At 30.0% G+C, this 22,935-nt stretch overlaps 1 protein-coding gene across 3 annotated transcripts in view; it reads right to left on the bottom strand.

The window, feature by feature from the left end:
• Positions 1–685: 685 nt before the first annotated feature.
• Positions 686–22,935, bottom strand: part of LOC143256048 (STAM-binding protein) — a 38,409-nt gene continuing 16,159 nt past the window's right edge. For all 3 annotated transcript variants that reach the window (XM_076512677.1, XM_076512678.1, XM_076512679.1), the window contains 8 exons: positions 21,487–21,562; positions 20,334–20,426; positions 17,180–17,502; positions 15,925–16,126; positions 10,339–10,476; positions 9,387–9,499; positions 6,295–6,397; positions 686–4,727 (listed from right to left, as the gene is read on the bottom strand). In XM_076512677.1, coding sequence (XP_076368792.1) covers positions 4,662–4,727; positions 6,295–6,397; positions 9,387–9,499; positions 10,339–10,476; positions 15,925–16,126; positions 17,180–17,502; positions 20,334–20,426; positions 21,487–21,562 — 1,114 coding nt within the window. In that variant the 3' untranslated portion in view covers positions 686–4,661. The remainder of the gene's footprint in view (positions 4,728–6,294; positions 6,398–9,386; positions 9,500–10,338; positions 10,477–15,924; positions 16,127–17,179; positions 17,503–20,333; positions 20,427–21,486; positions 21,563–22,935) is intronic.

Genomic DNA, 22,935 nt, shown 5'->3' on the forward strand with positions numbered 1-22,935 from the left:
TGATATATATTATGAATAAGGACTGGCTTTAATTTTTTTTATTTAATAGTTCTTAGTTTGGTTGAGAGGACAGGACAGCTGAGATGGATCATTATGTTATGCTATTATGCTAATTGTGTTACTACAAATAACCAATTTCTCTTAACACTGATGATACCAATTTTTAGAAGCATGGAAACACTAAGTAATTAAACAAATAAAATATTAAACAATTGTTAAGTGGAAAAGTAAATTATGTTCAGTGTAACTTCCACAGTCTTAGAAGACAAAATCAAAAAGTCCTGAACAACCTAGTATGTTGTTCAGGAACTATGTTGACAAACTGCTTACGTATAAATTGTAGGGTAGTACAAAATCAAAATCAGATTTGGGTCCTTCTGTAGCCCAATCTCCTGTTTGTATTCACTTGATGTATAATATTGGTATAAAAAAAGTCCATTGAGCTCTACTTTTCTAGCTGACTAAACATTTAGGCTTAAATTTGCCCTGTACTAAACTTCAGAGTAATAGAATCAGTATCTTAAAGTTCATACTGTGTACACATCTTAAATACTTAAACTCTGAAAACAAAGCAACATTGAATACTTTTGATCATTTATACCTAGACAACAGAATAGTTTTGTTATATCTAGTCAGTTGTATTTACATATACAATGGTACAAACAAAAAAACAAAACAATCAGTGTAAAAAAAAATCCATTGTATACAATTTATTAAACAGATTGGTACACAATTGGATCTATATGTATGTATATATATATATATATATATATATATTTATAAATATTTTGATAACAAGAATAGCAAAGTTTAGAAATAAATGTTGATACTTATATACTTGAAATGTTACTTATGTGAAGATTTATATCATGCAGTAACGTTACATATATTTCTTAATTTGAAATAATTATTTTGGACTGTTTTCGAAACCTATTTTCTGCAAGCGAAAATTTATTCAATATTTTTTAAAATAAATACCTTTCCTACAAATGTTGATCCTACATATGGATAAACTCTTACACAACTTCTGATAGAGTAAATCTATAAACATATTTCAGAAATAGCATTTTGAATCATGCACTATTACAATTTACATAAATTATACTTATTTTGATGACATTTAAAGGCACAATATTTTATTACCAAATCAAGTTACAGTAATTTGTTTATAATACAATCTGAGGACTTTCATAATTTTGAAAATTATACTTTATTATAAACAATTTTATTATAATGTAATAGAAAACTAGTATTAATTACAACAGAAAGATTTTGAAATACTTTGTATAGTTACTATGATATGAAAATGATTCATATGTTAATTAATACATAAGGAGCAAGTAGGAGTTATTTTGTAGCAACAAATTAAAAAATATAATTAGGTCACAATTATCACAAACATTTTCATTACAATTACTTGTATTATGCTGTGTACCATGTGAATTTAGACTGGATCAATACATATTAAGTAGTTTCAAATGTCTCCAATAAATTTAGTAGATGGTACCCTTATTACCAAGTTTTAGTACAATTGTTTTCTTTATGAACTCAAATAATGTCAGTTGTAGACAACATCTGATGTTATAAAATTAAAGGATGCATTCTAATAAAAAATATAACATGAAAAAAAAAGAAATAATCTCATTTAAATTACCAATGTTCTCATCAAATGGAGAAAGTTCATATTAAATCAATAAAACTTGTAATACCATTTACCATACTCTAAAACATTGGACAATCTTTAATTTAACAAAGAAAAAAATCACTGAATTAGTACTTTTTACTAACAGTATTACATCCAGCTTTTAAAAACAACAAAGATATTCAAAACCTGCATATTCCATACCTCCACACAGTAACTTAATATCAAACTTCTGTGGTATGACTGTATTTTTGAAATAATCTTATAAAGCTTCTCACAGGCTATCTGTCCTTAATTTTGAACTGATAGACTAGAATGGAAGGACCTCAACAACAACATCCACTGTCAACTCTTATATGACTAAAAATGGTTTTGTTTTGAAATTCACTCAAAGAAATATGAGGAACATCTGAATTAGCCATATCTAATTTAGCAGTGAAAGACTAAACAGAAGTCAGATGATCATTATCACCCAACAGTATCGAGTGTCAACCACCTGGCTGTGCCAGGCCTACTAATAAAAATGAGACAGCCACCTTTGTAAAGACACCCATAACCTAAAAGTATGGAAAGTTGGTTTGTTTTTTCAGGCAAAGTATGCAAACTACAGACACAATCAATAGTATGGCACAATCATTACCATGCCAAACTAAGCTTTTCTACATTACAGCAACCAGAAAATATGCTTTAACAATTTTATTTTTGAACTTATAATTCCAAATACATTTCTGTTTACAAGTTAACACTAAAGTTAAAGTGCAAATATATATTTTTTTCTGTCACTTATCTTCCTGAATCCTCTTCTCCAACAGTTATTATCTATCAAAAGTTAGATTTGATTTAAATAGATTTATTAATAGAAGGAATATCAAATCATTATGGTAGTTAATTACACATATTCAAGCAAAACGTCATAATTTGCTCAACTTAAGTCTTAAACCTCAATAAGGTTACGTTTGCTGGTAATAAGTGCATGTAAATAGTAGATTTAAGGCCAAATGTCAGTATTAACTAGGTCATGCCTTCTACAGGTCATCCCCTGTTTTCACTTATAAATTACTCTCTCCACTTATCCCAAGTACAATGACATAAGTAATGTGCAAGACTTGGGAAACCTTTCCTTAATGTCAGGTACTTAATGTTACAAAATGAACAGTAAATCATCAATAACATTCTAACACAAGAAAAAGATAAATTCAAAGTAAAAATCATGACTCAAAACCAAGTGTCAAGTCTGAACTGATAACAGAAATATACATAGACAATACTTAACACGTGACATCAGGAAAAAACTGAAATTACAAATTTAAGCAAAGAATAAAACCTTCTTGATACATATTTATTCCAGTTTTTATTAAAAAGAAAAGATTTAACCCTTTTGCTGTATTGTATAAACATATTCAAATAAACAACTGCCAAACCTGTGTGCATGCTGCCCTCTGCATTTTACACTGTGAAACCTGGATGTATAAGCCTCATTACAAAATTGCCAACTTTGCAAAAACGTTTATAGATTTTATATAAAGACAGCTTTACATCTTGGATACTATTACCTGAAAAATTTTTATATTTGGCAATGATTTTAGCCTCTTATTGGCTCAATATTGTCTATATTTAAGTTATTTATTGGAACACTTATTTTAAATTCTCAATTTTTAAGTCATCTTTTACTATCAAATATGGTTTAAGGAATATTAATGTCAGGTATAGAAAATACAGTTTATTTCAGTGATAAAAATGTAATACAAAGGGTCAAGTTCATACGATTTTTTTAGCAGATAAATGAAACATTTTGAGGAATCATCCCAAAGGTTAAAGGATTAAAATATAGCAAGTCTTGTAAAACTCAATAAACTTCATTCTTCTGCTTGAAATTGTTTGTATAAAGTGTTTTTACCCATGTAAAAAGGTTTAAAGGTAACATTCACAAATTTTAAGATTAACAACTGGACTGAGCCAGATTATGACACCCAAATCTTTCAAATCACTCATTTCTTTAAAAAACAAACTAAAAATAAAAATTAATCATTTTTATCTCAAAATAGTTCTACATGTAGATGTTTCCAATTTGGAGTCAACAGGCTATAACAGCACTTAAATAGAATTGTGATAATTGTGACAAATTCATAGCAAGAGAGAAAAAAACAAACATTCACACATACAAAAACAAGACAAATTCAGACACTTTTGTGTCTTGCTTCTGGTCAACGTCATTACCTAACACTCTCTACATCCAATATCACATACCTTGGTTTGCTGTTCTCATGACTTTTAAAAAGATGTAAACCTCCAAGCATAAAATAAAGTGCTTGTTACCTAATCTCAGTGAATATAAATGTTAATCTCTAGATGGCATTTACATAATTGTCATTATGCTGTCCGAGCATCAGGTATAATGAGAGAAAATCCTGCATGCTGTTGTAAGTAGGTCTTACAATGTTTACAAGTCATTATTTGCAACTTTTTTTTTCATAACTCATCTTATGTTTCATATCAGCATTTGCTTGCTGTAAACATTCATTTATCACATTGATTAAATATATTTTTGCTCTTATTTCTGATTAATATCTTTGAAGATCTGAAATTGTTTTTTTTTCATCCTACTCCACAATACAAGCAAACCTCAATATAAATATGTCTTTTTCTTGTACACTATTTAGGAATGGAGGTGTCTTAGTAGCACAAAAACATTACATAGCTGTGGCAAATGGTTTGGTACTGAAATGTATGTGAGGTTACAAAGGGTATTAAATACTTTATTTACACAGAGCAATGATTTGAAAAGAAAAAGAATCAACTTATTTCTGTCTAACAGTGCTCTGGCTATCTTCTAGTAGCTCACAAAACCTGTGTTTCTATCCTACCAGAATACACCAAGTGTCTCTAAAATGATGCTTGCATTATATAATCAATGTTTGTGTTAACCTAGTAGCATGCAATAAGATTCAGAAAAAAACTAGTGTGTAAAACACAACACTGAAGAGGTTTAGGAAATGTCTTCTTAAATGTTTATTTCATTTCACCGTTTTCTTAGGTCCACCAGCTTTACATCCATTCTGCTGTCCAGCTCAACATGTGTACTCTCCTAAAATAAAAATTTAAATGTGTACCATTCATAATTCTTTCTTTTCAGCCTCTAATTCTTAAGAAAGAAACAAAAGTCAAAACTTGTATTAAGACTGTTTAGCAGGCTAAATAAAACATGGTTTACTTAAAGTATAGAGTTTACATATACTATAATTAAAAGTGAAAAATAGTTATTCTGCACACAAAAAAATGGAAATCACACAGGGATATTCACTGATTCCTTGCATTGGAGAGTAGTTTTAATAACATGTTATTTCAACCTTTATATTGTTTACCTACAAAAACTCCCTTTGATAAAATTAAAGTATGTTGAAACTAAAATAAAAATTAACTGAGGACAAGGTCGATTGAAGACTTAACGTCTTATACGATAGAAAATACACTATCAATGAAACACAGGAAAAGATTTACTATTTAAGTACACAAGTTTTGAAATAGATTCTATATAGTACTCAGATCAGATGTCAATGACAGTTATTCATCATAATATTTATATACAGCTATGAAAAAATATTTTAATGTAAAGAAATCAAATCAAATTATGACCTAAAAATTAAAAATTCTAGATATAAAATGGATATCTTCATTGGAAACCCTACAAAATCTCAATGTGATACTGTTTTGCTAAAATTTAATGACTTATTACTATAATGAAATGAAAGTACTTGTATATAATAAAGGTGGAGGACAGGGTAATACTGTTAACAGCTTTGGTTGGAAATACTGTATGTTTAGTACAGTAATTTTAATTTTATCCTGAACATTCATGGTTCATTAACCATTTGCAGTTTGACTAACTTCTTGACCACTTTTGGGTATGGAAGGCCTACTTTAAGGGGTACATTTTACTAAGTACCTTCAATGATCCATTTCAGTAATGTGCTGGTTTCTTTTCTTTTTTTTTTTAACTTACCTTCTTTATCTCTTTCTAAGACAAAATTAAAGGTTACATCTGGTAGCTAATGTATCCTTGCTACTTTGCATTTTATACTTCTGTTGATAGCTCAAAATCCAAGAAAAACCATACAATTCCTCAAGCTATAATTTTTACCTCAATGTCATTGTATCTTCATAGTTTATACAACTATAAAAAAAATACATCTCTTTTGAACAATTTAAAAGAAAAATCTCCTTGTGGCAAAATTAACATATAAAATGTAATTCATACTTTTGAATTATTGACCAAGAAACAAATTAATAAAAGCATCAGTTTAAAAAGTTTCTTAGAATGTGGCAAATTCCTAGTTTCTTTATGCCAGATAAATACTTGAGTTAATATTGGCTGTTTCTTACTTTACTTACAGAGCACAGGGAAGGAAAAGATTAAACTAAGACAATATATAAAACCTTTATAATGAACAAGGTCATTAGAGTCTTCACAATTAGTCAACAGTTAAAGAAATCCAGTCAGTAAGGAAAATATAAAACTAATTTCCCCATTAATCTTTAAGAACTCAATAAAGTTTAATAAATATGCAATATTTGCTACGCCACATGTATAATGAAAACCTTCATTATTAAGGAGTACCACGATACATTAATTTGCTGGTTTTACATAAACTTACTTCATATAAGGGAGGTTCACTTGGGTGAGGATGAAACCCAGTTTGCCTACAGTTAGCTATGTAATCTACTCCATAGTCAGTAGTCAAACTAAATATTTTTGTTCTGCAAAATAAAAAAGCATAAACACTACTAGAAATACTGATCATAATTTTATCAACAAAGTTTACTACACTGTGATAAAGATTTTAACAAGTCATATCAATTGTATTAATATCCAATGAAATACCAAAAACTTTCAGTTGGAAAAGAGATGTGAAATAATTTTAAAATATCTTCCTGTTTGATGCTGATAATTCCTGAATCTGAGTTTGCTTCTTCATCAGCTGAAGTAATGTACTGTAACATATTTAAATGACTTGATCTATAATTTCAGCTTTAAATTATCTCTACCTTATAATATATAAAACAAAGTGCAATTTGTATTAGTTTAGTAATTACTACTGTGTCTAAAACAAACCACATGAAGAAATTACCAATCCATACTTTCTTGGCAATATTAATTCATATAGTTAACCAACCTATACCTCCTCAGCATGGTGGTTTGGCTGCAGACTTATGATGCTATAATCCAAGTTTCAATACCTGTGGTGGTCAGAGCACAGATAGCCCATAGTGTGGCTTTGTGCTTAATTACAAACAAACTTTGTCAGCAACATTAAATCCACAAATAAAAAGGCAATATACAAAAAAATATTAAAAATCCATCCACACTGTCCTAGGTTGTTTTTGGAAAGGGTTCTTCCTTTCATAAAAACAAGGATTATTGATAAAAGATTAACTCTCTGAAATACTTAATGGGTTAAAGTTATTCACAGACTAAAATCTTAAGATAAGGACAGTTAAACATTAAAGATTAATTTATTTTCATGAATAAGTGTAATTCCAAAATTATAGTTTATACAAAATTATTTATCTATATGCTTTTCTCTATACTGTATTTTATTTACCCACAAAGAACACTTACTTGGTGGTTAATATATTTTTCATAAATCATTTATACAAGTACAATTTAATACATTCTTGATCTATACATCATTAAGTGTTATACAAATACTTTTTAAACATGAATAAACTACATTTCTAAACACTTTTTTTTCACTTATCTAAAATTGCATGGAAAAAAAAGTTCAAATAAAAACCTTTTTATAAGCATTTTCTTACTACTACTATTTCACAAGAAAGCCATTATGTAATTAATGGCAATCTTAAACGTAAACCATTTTAAAAATAAACAAATAAAACTGTGGTATATTATAAATAAAGCTTTCATTATCATAATTCTTATTGATCTATTTTATTAGTTTTGCACATAAAAATAAACTAAAATGTCACACTTGGGTACATTTATCCTATTTGTAGTTTGGTCAGATACATGTGGCAGAATTCATGTAGGCAAGTATCTGGTAGCAAGTAGATTTAGGAAATGCTATGTAGAAAATTTTCTGCAGTAAAGGAAAAACCTGCAAGTATCTGGTAGCAAGTAGATTTAGGAAATGCTGCGTAGAAAATTTTCTGCAGTAAAGGAAAAACCTGCAAGTATCTGGTAGCAAGTAGATTTAGGAAATGCTGTGTAGAAAATTTTCTGCAGTAAAGGAAAAAACCTGCAAGTATCTGGTAGCAAGTAGATTTAGGAAATGCTGTGTTGAAAATTTTCTGCAGTAAAGGAAAAAACCTGCAAGTATCTGGTAGCAAGTAGATTTAGGAAATGCTGTGTAGAATATTTTCTGCAGTAAAGAAAAAAACCTGCAAGTATCTGGAAGCAAGTAGATTTAGGAAATACTGTGTAGAAAATTTTCTGCAGTAAAGGAAAAAACCTGCAAGTATCTGGTAGCAAGTAGATTTAGAAATGCTGTGTAGAAAATTTTCTGCAGTAAAGGAAAACCCTGCAAGTATCTGGTAGCAAGTAGATTTAGGAAATACTGTGTAGAAAATTTTCTGCAGTAAAGGAAAAAACCTGCAAGTATCTGGTAGCAAGTAGATTTAGGAAATGCTGTGTAGAAAATTTTCTGCAGTAAAGGAAAAAACCTGCAAGTATCTGGTAGCAAGTAGATTTAGGAAATACTGTGTAGAAAATTTTCTGCAGTAAAGGAAAAACCTGCAAGTATCTGGTAGCAAGTAGATTTAGGAAATGCTGTGTAGAAAATTTTCTGCAGTAAAGGAAAAAACCTGCAAGTATCTGGTAGCAAGTAGATTTAGGAAATACTGTGTAGAAAATTTTCTGCAGTAAAGGAAAAAACCTGCAAGTATCTGATAGCAAGTAGATTTAGGAAATACTGTGTAGAAAATTTTCTGCAGTAAAGGAAAAAACCTGCAAGTATCTGATAGCAAGTAGATTTAGGAAATGCTGTGTAGAAAATTTTCTGCAGTAAAGGAAAAAACCTGCAAGTATCTGGTAGCAAGTAGATTTAGGAAATGCTATGTAGAAAATTTTCTGCAGTGAAGGAAAAAACATGCCAACATGCACAAATAAAACATTTTCATTTACATGAAAATTAAATGTTTAGTACAAACTGGCTGAGAATTTACTTTCTGTTTTGAATTTATTGTCTGCTAGGGTACAAAATAGATTTCCAGAAACATTTGCACATGACAAGGACAGCAATAATACTGTTATACTATGCTTTCAAGTCCAAGAAATAGACTATGCATGTCAAAAATGTTTACAAATGACATATTCAAATGAAAACTCCCAAACTCATATTAATTTGTATGTAAAAGTATCTATGCATGTTAACACTTGAGATGGTTTACCCTATCTGAGGAAATGAACACAGATACAGGGCCAAACTGGTACAAGCTTCTATGAGATTGCCATTATTATAAGTAACCTTTAAGCAAAATGATCACTACATATAACCTATTTAAATCTAGTTTACAATTAAACCATAAATTAAAAGAAAACCACATTTTAAAAAAATTACCTGAATACAGATATGTTCCACACTACTAACAAAAGGGTTAAATTATTTAAACTTAATACATGTAACTGTCCCAAGAATCATCATATGAAAATAAAATATTTAAAAACAGGTTTGATATTGTCCATTTACTCAATATTGTCTTCACTGAAACCTACTCAAAAAACCCTTACTCTTTATATTTAGGAGATGAAACAATTGCAATAGCCTCTGGCATCATCAGCTGATAAGAACAATGACTGTGCAAATCAACACTGGACATGAAGGCCGTTTGTGATGGATGTGTCTGCAATAAATAAATAAAAACTGAGGGAAAACACCTTTTCTACAATATCCAAAAGCACATAAGGATGTCACTGTAGGAACTTTAAATCACTGGGTTCTAAACAAACATTTTTTAACCTAAAAAAACAAAAAACATTACCAGAAATTTTGCCTATTTGAACAGCTTTATTAAATGTTACAGAATTTTAGAAAAAACTTCAAAGCTAATACAAAATATTTCCAAAATATCCTTAGGTATATTAAAGAAGTATTACAGGTGTAATTTTACAATTCAAAACATAGTACAAGATCCACCAATGCTATTTTTTAACAAGATCATCTTCTAGAACATTACTCCTTAACTTAAAAACAAAGGTAGAATATTTAAATCTTAGTGTTAAATGAATGCTAAAACAAGACCTTACTTTTATTCTAACAGGGGTATCTGTGCTACTTCACAATGACTAGTTTTTTTAATTTTTAAACTGAGTTATCTAACATTCACAAAGCCTAAAAACTCTTCTTTCTAGAATGTGTATATTTATTGCACGCTAACCAAGTGAAATTATGTTAAAATATAAAATCAGACTCCACAAGAACTTACAGGGGGGAGAAGCATCTTTTGTGTTAATTATATTTGATTTACAAATTTAAGAACCAAAAGATGGAATAATAAAATACGCAATTATGTATTTGTAAATAGACAGAAAAACTGTCTGTCCAACATTAGAAAGTATGATAAAAGTGAAAAATCATTATTCACCAAACAAAAGCTAACTAAAAAGGACACACTAAGATTCTGTAGTAACATTTAGTATTTAATGTACACAAATCACACAAGTAAACTATTATAAGACTTACATGTATCCAACCTAATGTGATCAGATCATGCTCATCCTGATACGATAATATATCTTCTTCATTGTCAGTGGAACACGAGTCTGAAGTACCTCGTTGCTTGGGAACAAGAAGATGGGTAATAGTAAATCTGTTCTGACACTAAAAATGAGAGAGAACACAAAATTACTACCTGTATGTATCCACAAAACTAATTAAGAGGCAGAATTTTCAGACTATTAATTTAAAAATCAAGAAACATTCCTCCAGGTTTGTTTTTGTTGACTTTTTTTGTATCAAATTTTGTGTATTTAAACCTACAACGTATGCTCATTTTCTGTTTTTAGAATGCACTGTGATTACAAGAAACTTACTTTAAAATGTTACCTAATAATTTGATTTGTTTTTAAAGGTTGATGTATCATAATATATAAAAATGCAATAAATTTACTACTAATAACACTGCACAATTTTTTTTTTTTTTAAAGTTTTGTTTCCTGAAAAGTTTTTGCTTATTGTGACAGGTACCTGGTGGGTATGCACAAATATAGTTTTGGTTTTGCTTCATCACATACGAACCCTGAGAAATAGACAGTTAACTGTTTACCGGCAATAACGTACTTAACTGCGTTTATGTTTCTAATACGCTATCAAGTTCAACATAATTAAAAGTGTTTTGCCCCTGATTTTCGTTTGTATTCAAATGTTTGGTGCATCACATTGCAGTGTCCAAAAGTCAGCAAGCATTGACAGATTACAGTTGCCCTGATATCATTTTTCCATTGTAGCAATATCCTGACAAAACTGAAGATTTCGATGCAACTGTACGCGATGGGCAAATTTGGATGTGATTTTCGTGATCAGCAGTCAAAAATCTAAGGAACAACACTCAACAGTGTTCAAGAAGCAAAGCCTTTGTTGTGCAGTGTAATATATACAGTTATCAGCTTTATAACTTACTTCATGTTTGCCAACCTTTTAAAGTTTAAAGATCCAATAATTTAGTAACATCTAAAAGGCAATACTAGTATAGAATTCGAGTGACAACACAAATGCTTCAACATAAACATTCTATATTTTCCACAGGCATTCTCAGAGTAGTGCCAATCATTTTAAGTACTATTGTGACAAAAATGATTAAATTATAGTACTAGCTGATAAGATAGCTTACATTCATTTTGTGTTTGTGTGATTAATTACTACCATTAAAAGGTTTATTTTCTGTCAAAGTAAATGTTGAGATCAAGTTTAAGGGAAAGTATTATTGCTGTTGTCCAACTAAACTTTCACAAGTTCAAACAGTAAACTGTTTTATTCATTCATGCTCATTTACAAAAGACTTTGAAAACAATTTTATAACATCTTTTAAACATGGTTTAAATGAATAACAGAACTACAGGTTTTTTTCCCTTCCTTGTAATAAAAAGAGAACAAAAAACAACCATCCTGTATACAAGATTTTGTGGAAAATGTTAACAGGATTGTTTTAAGGTTACAATGACCTGGGCATTCAAAAACTTTCTGAAATGAAACTGAGAATATTATCCTGTATTTGAGAATTTGTGAGAAAATACTATTTAATGGGATCATTTTTGGGTTAGAGTAGTCTTTTCAGAAGTACATTTCACACTTTTCTCAGGGTATCAAGACAATCAAATATTTGCCAAGAAATCAACAGCTCCTCAAACATTTTAGGTGTGAAATTCAATTACTGACTGTCATTTTAATTCTAGGTTGATTCCTTCCATATTCAATAGCTTAAAATATAAGTAAACTTATAACAGAAACTGAAACTTTGGTCTTCCTACTCCCTTGTTTCTTAGCACATTTTTCATTTATTCCTAGTTTTTATGCATGTATGCTGTGCAAGCTGTCTGCTAACATAGATCTTATAGTTTGTTCTTCATTTAGAAGTTCATTTCACATATTCTCTACCTCCCTTCTCCACTGAACTTAAGCCAAGTCTGTATACTGGCCTTAACACATGGATATAAAATAAGCAGTTTGTCTCACAACTGAATATACCTCAAAGTGTTCATTGTTGAAGACATAATAACAAGGACAGATGAAGTATAAAGAAAAATGTCCATTCTCATAATGGTATCATACACAGCATTATTGAAAACTGAAGAAACACCAGTTATGTTAACTAGAAAACCACACATGGTAGTTACACCACTAAATGCACTTCAGAAAGATTTTACTCAAGATGTGTTCAGCAGTACTTCCTACAAACAAACATTTGTAATTTAAGTCAAATTGTTACAAGACAAAACAGCTAAATTCTGCCAAAAAAAAATGTATTATTGAATTCAACCTCTGTCAAATGCTGTCCAATTTCTTCTTATTTTTATTAAATTCACATTATTTTAATCAAGTCTTGTGCACCTTACTGCATCTCAGTTCATCAGCACTATTCTATACACAGCTAAATAACCAATATTCAACACTTACTGTTTGACAATTTTCACTTCTGCAGTACAAGTAAACTGGCATGTTATATTGACCTTTTCTTTTTTAATACTCTATAATTTTTATATTTTTAAAGACCATTATAGAAGACTGAAAGATGTGATATTTGCAGCAGCTTTGGCATCATACTATTCCCATGAATACTGACAAATTGAAGATCAAGAAAACAAATGAAAAAATCAAAGCTTCTTATGAGTCTTTAAACAGAAATGATTTCTATTCCTATCAAAAATATTTTTGGTTGCATTGGTGATTATTTTAGTCACAGTTTAATATAGCTCCAGGCTACACTCTCAATTTAGTTCAGGTTATACAGTTCAGTATAAATATTTAAAGATTGAAGAAGTAATCCATACTTAAATATGATGATTTTTTAAAATCAAATCACAAGATTTACAGCTTCTGTAAACTGGAAACTTCATATTTAAGTGGTACTTCATTATACAAGTTTCTTTACAATTAATACAAGCAAAGTTTAAATGACATTAAAATAACATACATTACCAGTTCTCTAAAATAAAGGCAATCCAGGCCTGGATCTCAGTTAGGGAGTCAAGTTTTTGCCTGTACCTGTTTCTATCATATTTATTGTATCTATCACAGAACTTAAGATTGTTAATATTAAGTGCTTTACTTGAAGGTATGTCACTTATTAAACCATATGCATATGTAATCAGTTAATTTGACCAACTGTAACCAAAACTACACAACTGAATGTACCAAGTGTATTTTCATAAAATTTAGCAAGTGTTAAGTTTTAAGCAAAATCTACAAGTCCATTGTTTACAAACAACCACATTTTTTAACAAAGTATCTTCACTGTAGGTTTGTCTGATTTTGTGAAGCCTTTACTGAGTCAGTCTGAATAAAATGTGATATTCACATTAAAAATAAAATTATTGCTTTTCATCTTACAGTTTTCTCATTTCATATCCATAAAATCTAGCATCTCTTAAATTAATACCAAAAGATTTTGTGGGTAAAGATTTATACTTTCAAATACCTAATCTGTGATATAAAGGTCACATGTTGAGCTAGCCCCATGCTGAATTCCATCAGCCCCATGAAAGATTGTCTACTCAGTTCATTAACACAATCCTTGTCTTGTCTTTGAAAACAAAACTGACAAAGTTCAACAGTCTGATCTAGGAAAAGATTCTATATCTATTCTGGATAAGTAAACACCTTCACCAAGCCTCATGTTTCTAACACATTTTATAAACATGTTCATGATACAAGCAAGCATAAGTAATAATTAGTTTGAAATGCAAGAAAAATATGGAAGTGCTTTTTTGGTGGATTTAACAAACTTACTGATGTCTCAGTAAATAAAGAAAGCAGGAAGCTCAAATTTTATATTCTTCCTTGTCAATAATATAGCTTGTGATTCAACAGTACTGTTTGTTGATTTAGTGTTTTGTGGCACAAAGCAGCTAGGCTATTTGTGCCAAATGTCCAGTGAAAAGGTAAAAGCAAGTGTAGTAAAACTCACAGAAGGAAATGAAGGTAAAACAAAACATTGAAAAACATAAATAGCATAAAACCAATGTTGACATCCAGTCTACAATGTTAAGAGAGAAACTACAGAAAGAGAAGTTGTAGAGAACTTTCTGCAGCATAATGGTAACTATCATAACCTGCCAGGAAGACTAACAGGTAAGTACAAGAACCACCGTCAGTCAACTGAAGTTGGCCTTTCCAGTGCTGGTTCTGGGTTATGTGTCATTACAGCCATTTTCAAAGGGTAAAGTAATAAAAGTGTTAAAAGACATGCAGCAAAATTGTAATAATAACTCTCCAGGACAACTAACGAGTAGTTCAAACAGCAGCATTAGTCACCTGAAGTTGGCCTTTCCAGTCCTGGTGTCGAGTTATTTAATGTTACGGCCATTTTCTAATTTCAAATCGAACTAGAGAGATTGTGTTCTTAAAAGGGACCCATATTAAAAAAAGTTTAGTGTATAAATTTAAAACACTCAAATGACATAAAAAGATTAATGGCCTTTAAAAAACTAAAAACTTTATCAAGATGGACAGTGTTACCATCACCAATAACACTGTCTAATGTTATGTACAAATCTTGGGACAGAACATGCTTAAAATATTGCCGTCGTTGAGAGTCGTAATGATGGCAAGAAAGTAAAATGTGGCTTACAGTGATCTGAGTGTTACACAATCTACACACTGGTGCATCAGTTTTAGATAAAAGAAAATGACGAGTTAAAAAACTGACCAATGGGTAGTCTAGCCAGAACAACTTCCTCCTTCCGAACTTTACAGAAGCAAGACGGCCAAAGTCCAATACAGGGTTTTATTTGAAAAAGCTTGTTTTCGTGTTTCTCGCTCCAAGTCAACTGCCAGCTGGCACGGAGCCGAGCCTTGAATACAGGACCATAGTCCATGTATAGAATAGGCACAGTGGCAATGGTGCCAGAGCAGATAGATTTAGCTGCTGTGTCTGCAAGCTCATTCCAGTGAATACCAAAGTGGCCTGGTATCCAGAAAAACTGGATAGAAGAAGATGCCAATGAGAAATGGGCCAGTCGGTTTTGAATATTAGTGAACCGGTACTGTTGAAGTTAAAAACTCTTAAATCATAGAGTTTACAATATCACATGACAAAAAAAAACACACCAAAGTTTCAAATTTGTAAAAAAATACTTTTTTTGAATTAAAATATTAAACCCTAGGTAATATTAATATTTAAATGCAAACTTTTTACCACATTTGCTGATATACTTTAAAAATAATAGTTTCATTAAAATTTGAATGTAACTAAAAAGGAAGTAAAATATATACATTAAATAAAATGGTGTTCAAATGACTTGTCAGGGATGTCTTAGGGAAGAATGTGTAAACAGGTTATGGAGTTTAAACAGATAACACATTACACAAAGAAACATTGCAGATTTACACATTTGACCTACTCGAATACGTAGGGTTAAAACATTTATTCTTTAAACAATTCTGCTTTACCAAGATAACTTAACCTCTCAAACATACCTTGAACAATTTAATTTCACTGACATACCTGAAAGTTCTCAAATATTTTAAACAGACTTTGAAAAGTTACATCTCAATTTTACCCGAGAGAATCTCAGGACTCTTATGTGTATATTTGGAATAACGTTATCTCACCAGCTTTCCTGAAAGAATTCCACATGTTTCAATATTTTGACTGGTGTTGGATTGGGCTAGTTGTAGAAAACTATCCATGAGACCAACAGGTACTATCACTGTTCGAAGGCCAAAAGCATGAGTAGAACTAGGTCCAGGACTTAGAAGAGAACTTGGCTTAGTGGAACGATCCACTACTGGTACAGGAAGATTTCCAATGATCCTGAGAAACAAGAAAATATAAATCTGGAGCAAACAGAAAGTCTTAATTTCTTTGTTTTTACAACTCAAAGTTTTCTTCCTAAAAAGCATTACAACTCTTATGGAAAAATTTTATATTGACTTTAGCAATTTTATTTTAACTGTGTGATAATTTTCTATTTAATATTATACTTTTCCTTCACATACTCAATTTTGTTAATAAAACTTTATACCAAAATCAGCATGTTTTAAATTATTATAACCATTATAGACCACTTAAATTTTTCTAACTATTTTGATGGAACATTTATTTCACTAAGCACTAATATCTATGAATCATTCCGATACCTTAAGACCAAAATCAAACACTACAAAAAGCACCCCACATTTCTTATGACTCTCAGTCATGACAAACCAAGCTCTAGGTGACGTGCCAAATTTGAAATATTAGGTCCTAAAAGGTGCTGATACGTAGAAATAACTTACTTCACTTTACTATTCAGAATCTTTCTCACATTTTACATTGATAAAGTATGAAAGAAGATACAACTGCATATAGTAGTAATGGTTTTAGGGGCTTCAGGGTTTCTATCTTCTCCAGAACCAATATCATGGACGTTGCTTTCTTCTAATATAATTGACCTTTCAGGACATTTGTCCATCTCATTCTTCTTTCTCCATGTTCAGCATAACTTCTTTGCTTCCAATTAATATGATTTACTTTATTGAAGCACAAATCCAAAGGTAAGCAGCATCTACAAAATGCTACATGTAAAGAAATCTCTTCTTCCTATGTCTATGTTCCTGGCAAAGCATTTTACAAATTTCATATGAGTTTTGTTGGGTTTTTTTGTTTTAAAACCAAGAGAAGCTTTTATAGATTGTATTATTGGATTAAAGTTACTTAGTATGACACCAAATCTTTGTTTGGCTCCTACACGTTTCCACAAAATTTGGGGTCACTTTTTGAGACTGGGGAGTTTTAAACTATATGGGTGGATAAGTTTTTAAGATAAACATTTGTTCTATAATAATCTTAATTTACAAATTAAGCTCTAAAAAAAGATGACCTTACATATCTTCAATTGGTGATACAACCAGAGGTATATCTTCATTCCTTCTGAATCCTTCGTCAAGCACTAGATTATCTCTAGAATGGGAATTATTTCTGGTGTCCATGGGTGACTCTGGATATAACTCTCCAGGATAAAGCTGGTTTTCAGGAAGAACCCTTTCATCCTGGGAGTAATTGGACAACTTTTGTCTCTCACGTTCTTGAGCAAGTCTCCACTGCTTCTCTTTCTCAAACGTGGCTCGTTCTTGTTCTGCCTTCTGTCTATCCTCTTCCTCTTCCTGTTTCTTTCGTCTTTCCTGCTCTACAGCTTCTTCTATTCTTCTCTACATAGTTGGAAAATATGTTTCAATGTTATATAATTATTTCTGAAATACCAGTTAATTGATATTTAGGACTATTTGAGATGCATATAGAACCAAACCAGCAATATGTTGATTAAATTAACAAAGAAACAAAAAAACGTATATTAAAAAGGCAAGAAACAATCTATTTGTATTATTTCAATGTTTTTTGGGTAAAACATTTGGGTAAAAATTGTTTTAAGACTTTATAGAAAAAACAGTTAAGTTAGTGTTATTGTATTATTAGAATATATATATTTTATACATATAAAAATTACTTTCACCCTCATGAAAAACAAGGTAAATAAATTTTCAGTATGGCCAGGTCAAAATGCATGTTACAATATTTTACTGTGTTATTTTCAAAATTTCATTAAAATTTATTATTGATGTATTCTCAAAAACTTATCATGAAAACAGCTTATAAATCATGTTTTTGAATTATTAAGTTTTTACTTTTAAATTTTATGTTAATGCCTCATATGACAAATGAAATTAACATTTACCACTTCAGATATTTCTATCTTCTACAATAGACTGCTGTAGTTTCCAACCAATTAGAAATAAACTAATTCCACATTTTAAAGAATGGTAGATTGACTTTTAGAGGTTCAGAAAACATTACTGAACAAAGGTTTAAATTACTGATAATACAAATATGCATAATGTACTAGCATGTCACAAACAATTACTAATATACATTTATTCAAGAACTTGTCTCACAAGTAATTCATATGAAGGAAAAACTGACATGCATTTCAAAAATATTAAAAAGTTGATTACTGCTCTTTATATCTTTAATAAATCAATTAAAGTATCATTCACATTATATACATGTATTCGATACATGCAATAATCACATAGCTACTTACAATGAGCTTGTGTAATAAGAGTGCCCCTGAGCAAAAATCCTTATTTACTGTCACCATTTCAAGCAGTATTTTAACATAATTGCTGAATAATTAGAATACTTAAACATAATAACAAACAGCTAAACACAACAAAAACAGCAACACTTTAATTAGAAAATAAACACAGACCTTCAGCTATAAAAAGTTAACCCTACTTACATAGATGGAGGTCACTCAATACATGTTGCAATATTTTGCAAAATTAATTAAACAACTTTATAATCAATAAACATTAAACTTGCCATCAAAATATAGTTTATAATTTATATTTAAATTAGTTTTTAATTTCAAAAAAATGTATTCAAATAAATCAGTCTTTACTTCTCTGTATCACGACACTTGTTTGCTCCAAATTGCCTATTTTAGACATCCTTATTACTACTCCTATATGATGACTTCAGTTTAACATAAATTACACATTTATAGCACAGATTAGCATTTCTGAAACTGGAATCCTGAATGAAATGGAGGGGAGGGAAAGAAGGCTACTACATTGGTGGGTGGGTTACAAGATCAAAAAATATTATGATAAATATTTTAGAGTATATAAAAGTTATCTTTATCAATTTGTACTTGTGTGGTGGACCACTACAGCCTAAAATATTTTCAAACAGATGCCCTTTAAAAACTTTGAGAATTCCTAGTGAAGATACTGTTAGGAAACAGTATCTTTTACAGCTTCCAATCCTTTACTTTATGGAAATATAAACCAAAACGTCAAATCACGTGCCACACCCGTTCTACCATATGCTGCCTTTAAAAAAATTTCAATAATTCAGACATTCAAACTTTAATTATAACCAACATAAAAAGAAAATTTCAGTTTATTGATTTCAATATATGACTAGCTTATTCTTTCAATAGGATTCACAGTATTCCAGTCTCCAGATCATTGTTGCTATTGTTGAGGCCACTTCAATCAGGAAAGGAGATAATTTAAAACACATCTGTAGCTTAGTTCAAAAGCCAATTAAGTAATAGTTTGAAATTATATTTTTTGTGCATGTCATTACCCTGTATTCGAAGCAACACATTTGAAGTAAATCATTAAAGTAGCAACATAAATCCTATCAAATAATATTAACTTTATATTATTATAATATAAATATAATATTATATAAATATTATAATATAAAATAATATTAACTAACTGCAAGAAAAAAAACCTACAAGGTCCACACATTAAGTGTTAACTTGTTTTTATGATTATTAGCGTTATAAAAATAATAAAAGCTGTAAAATGAAAAGGACTTCGTTGTAATAGAAAATTCAACCTTTAGTCAGACTAATTCAGTAAAAGCTTCAGAAATTAAAAGAAACTTTTAGCAGAATTTTTTACTGAAAAATCACCATTATAAATATAAAAGATTGACAATATTTACTAAAAGCTTGGTAAAGTTTTTGAGGACGCACATTTAGTTAACCAACAATTATAGTAAATACAATTTCATAATTCCAAAGCTGTTCAATTAAACCACATTCTTTTATATATAGTGTTAATTTTTAGCTTAGCTTTTAATAAAAATCCACACGTTTCTTAATGAAAATATACAATATTAGAGAAACACAGAAATCATGTAGAAATCAATGGTATTGAAATCAATGAAAAATTTTTTGTTTGGAAATTTCGCACAAAGCTACTTGAGGGCTATCTGTGCTAGCCGTCCCTAATTTAGCAGTGTAAGACTAGAGGGAAGGCAGCTAGTCATCACCACCCACCGCCAACTCTTGGGCTACTCTTTTACCAACGAATAGTGGGATTGACCGTCACATTATACACCCCATGGCTGGGAGGCGAGCATGTTTAGCGCGATGCGGGCGCGAACCCGCGACCCTCGGATTACGAGTCGCACGCCTCACGCGCTAGGCCATGCCGGGCCATCAATGAAAAACAGAACATACCTTTTCTTCTAACCACTGTTCATACTCTTTATTGTAGGTTTCTAACAAACTGGACTTTAATTGCTCTGCTACAGGAAAAATCTGTTTCAGTTTCTGTAAATTATCAAGTATATTTTATTCAAATGAAGCTACTTTTGCATTAAGTGATGAAAACAAAAACTTTATACAAATATTACAAGGCATGCATACACCACATAAAGACAAAGTAAGACAACACAAAATCAAAGTTAAATATATAATCTACATCTAGGATAAAAATTTATTTGACCAATTAAGTCTTATTTTATTTATACTTCCTCACTATAGAGACATAGGATGTGAAGTATCAGTTATTTTTACATGAAGCATTCATATGTTATTTTAGCAGTCATAATTGAGAAAACCAATTAAATGCATCTACTTATCACTGTTACTCAATCATTATCTTTTCCCTAAATAACCAGTTGTAAAAACTGTTGTATTTTATAACAAGTTCTGAATCCTCTTACTATTTATTAAAATTAAACTTTTTAATAACATGGCCACAAAATACTTTCCAATTTTTCCTTTATTCTACATTTAATGTTTATCAGTAAATAGTTGAAAATAGCAAAGACAAAGAAATTAAGAGTCTCAGAAATAATCGCATGTTCATTGATAACAAATTTACAATTCCAATAATACAAAACATGTAAAGCGTAACCTACATAGAAAGAACTTAAATTATAAAGTATAATAGTTGTATGAAATTAATTTAACTCATGTTGGGCTTATATCATACTGCCCGATGCAAAAGAAGACCTTCCATCTACACATGAAATCGTTCATGTTCATAAAAACAGTCACTTCACATTCTTAGGATACAGTTTGGTAATTTAATTTAACTTAAAAAAAAAAAAGTAAAATAAACTTGCATTAGATACATAACTTTAAAAACTTATAAACAACCCTCTGAATAAAAAACAAAATTTCCACAATCTATTTATTATAACTATCTTTAAATATGAATGTGATATTTGTTACATACATAAGAAATGTCGTATATATTCAGTATCGGGAAATCAATCTTCATGTAGTAAGAAAACCCAAACTAAAAACATCTTTTAAAAGTTGGTATTTTTTATCCCTACCTATTCTCAAAAGATCATGATCTAATAAATCTGTATATTCATACTTGTTTAGTATTAGCTTTTTCAACAGCAGATGCATGTTTGTAGTCAGGATGTTTTGGCAGCTTCTCAACAAATAATCTGAAAGAATAATTCAAATACTTATTACACATTTGTTAAACACTATGTAATCAAAATCAACAACACTTTGATATGAGAAAATTTTCAATATTACCTTCAAGAAACTATGTTAGCACCAAGATAATGGAATGTCAATGAATTCTTAATAACAAAGATAAGTGAATGTTCATATAATTGAAATTTCCATTTTAAGTATCCCCTTAATGAAGAAATAAAGTTAACAGAGACTTTGGGTTCAGCATTTTATTAAAAGGTATTCCTAAAATACCTTTTTAGGAATAAACTCAAATTATAATGAACAATAAAGAAACAAATAACAGCCTACACCAATAATAAGAAAAGGTTCTGGTTAATATCACAGTTCATAACTATTATCACTCATTTCACAAACACAGTAAAATCTTTAAAGCAAGAAGAAAATAGTAATTCTAATAAAAAAAATTCCAGCAAAAAAGTACAGGATATAAAATAACAAACAAGTATATATTTATCTTCAACAACTCATCAGCAGATTTTTAATATGAGACTAGGAGATAAAAGGTAATTTATCTCAAAGTTACTCAACAAACAACTCAGTCCAAATTTAAACTGTATGCTCACACACCACACTGGTTCCAGTTAACCCAAACTCCTGCATCCTATATGCATGAAAGTTTGTTGCGTTACACGAGATTTGAGTCCCTGGGTATTAAAGACTATGAAATACCCCATGTGAGGAAAGCACACGCACTTTACTTCAAACTTTGTACTATAACAAACTAAACTAAACAGCATGCAGTTTGCACACAGCTACGTTTTTAATTTTATAAGGAAATATTTTTTAAAATTCCGTCTCCACTAGTAGGAAAACATTTGCTATCCCTGTTTTTGTTTTGTAATTTTCTTACCACTCCTCTGAAAAATATAAGATTTAATGTAAATTACTTATTATAATGCTATCACTCAGGCAAAGCATAATTTTCATGGCCTTCAACTTCATTTAGTTACAAATCAATAAAATAAAAAATCAGACCCTTCATTCTGTGCTTACCTGTCGCATTCTTTCTTTCAGAACTTGTCAATGATTTCCTCTAACATTTAAGCCTGTATTATTCATAACCAATGCTTTCCTCTATCAAATGACATTATATTACACTATTTCAATCAGCTTAGATAAATTTTTAAGTTTTGTTGCACAGTTAAAAAACCAGAAAACTGATAATTATGGAGCATTGTTTCCTCTTTGCATGTTATTATTCTGTGTTCTTTGGAGCATTAGTTAATTAAATAAACATTGGTTAATGTATTAGTACTATTGATATAAAAAAAATGTTGGGTTAAATTTCACTGACAGTCAATACAAAAAAACACCTAGGTAAGCATTTCTTGTTTTT

The sequence above is a fragment of the Tachypleus tridentatus genome, chromosome 7 (genome assembly GCF_004210375.1).
Source record: "Tachypleus tridentatus isolate NWPU-2018 chromosome 7, ASM421037v1, whole genome shotgun sequence".
Classification (NCBI taxonomy): domain Eukaryota; kingdom Metazoa; phylum Arthropoda; class Merostomata; order Xiphosura; family Limulidae; genus Tachypleus; species Tachypleus tridentatus.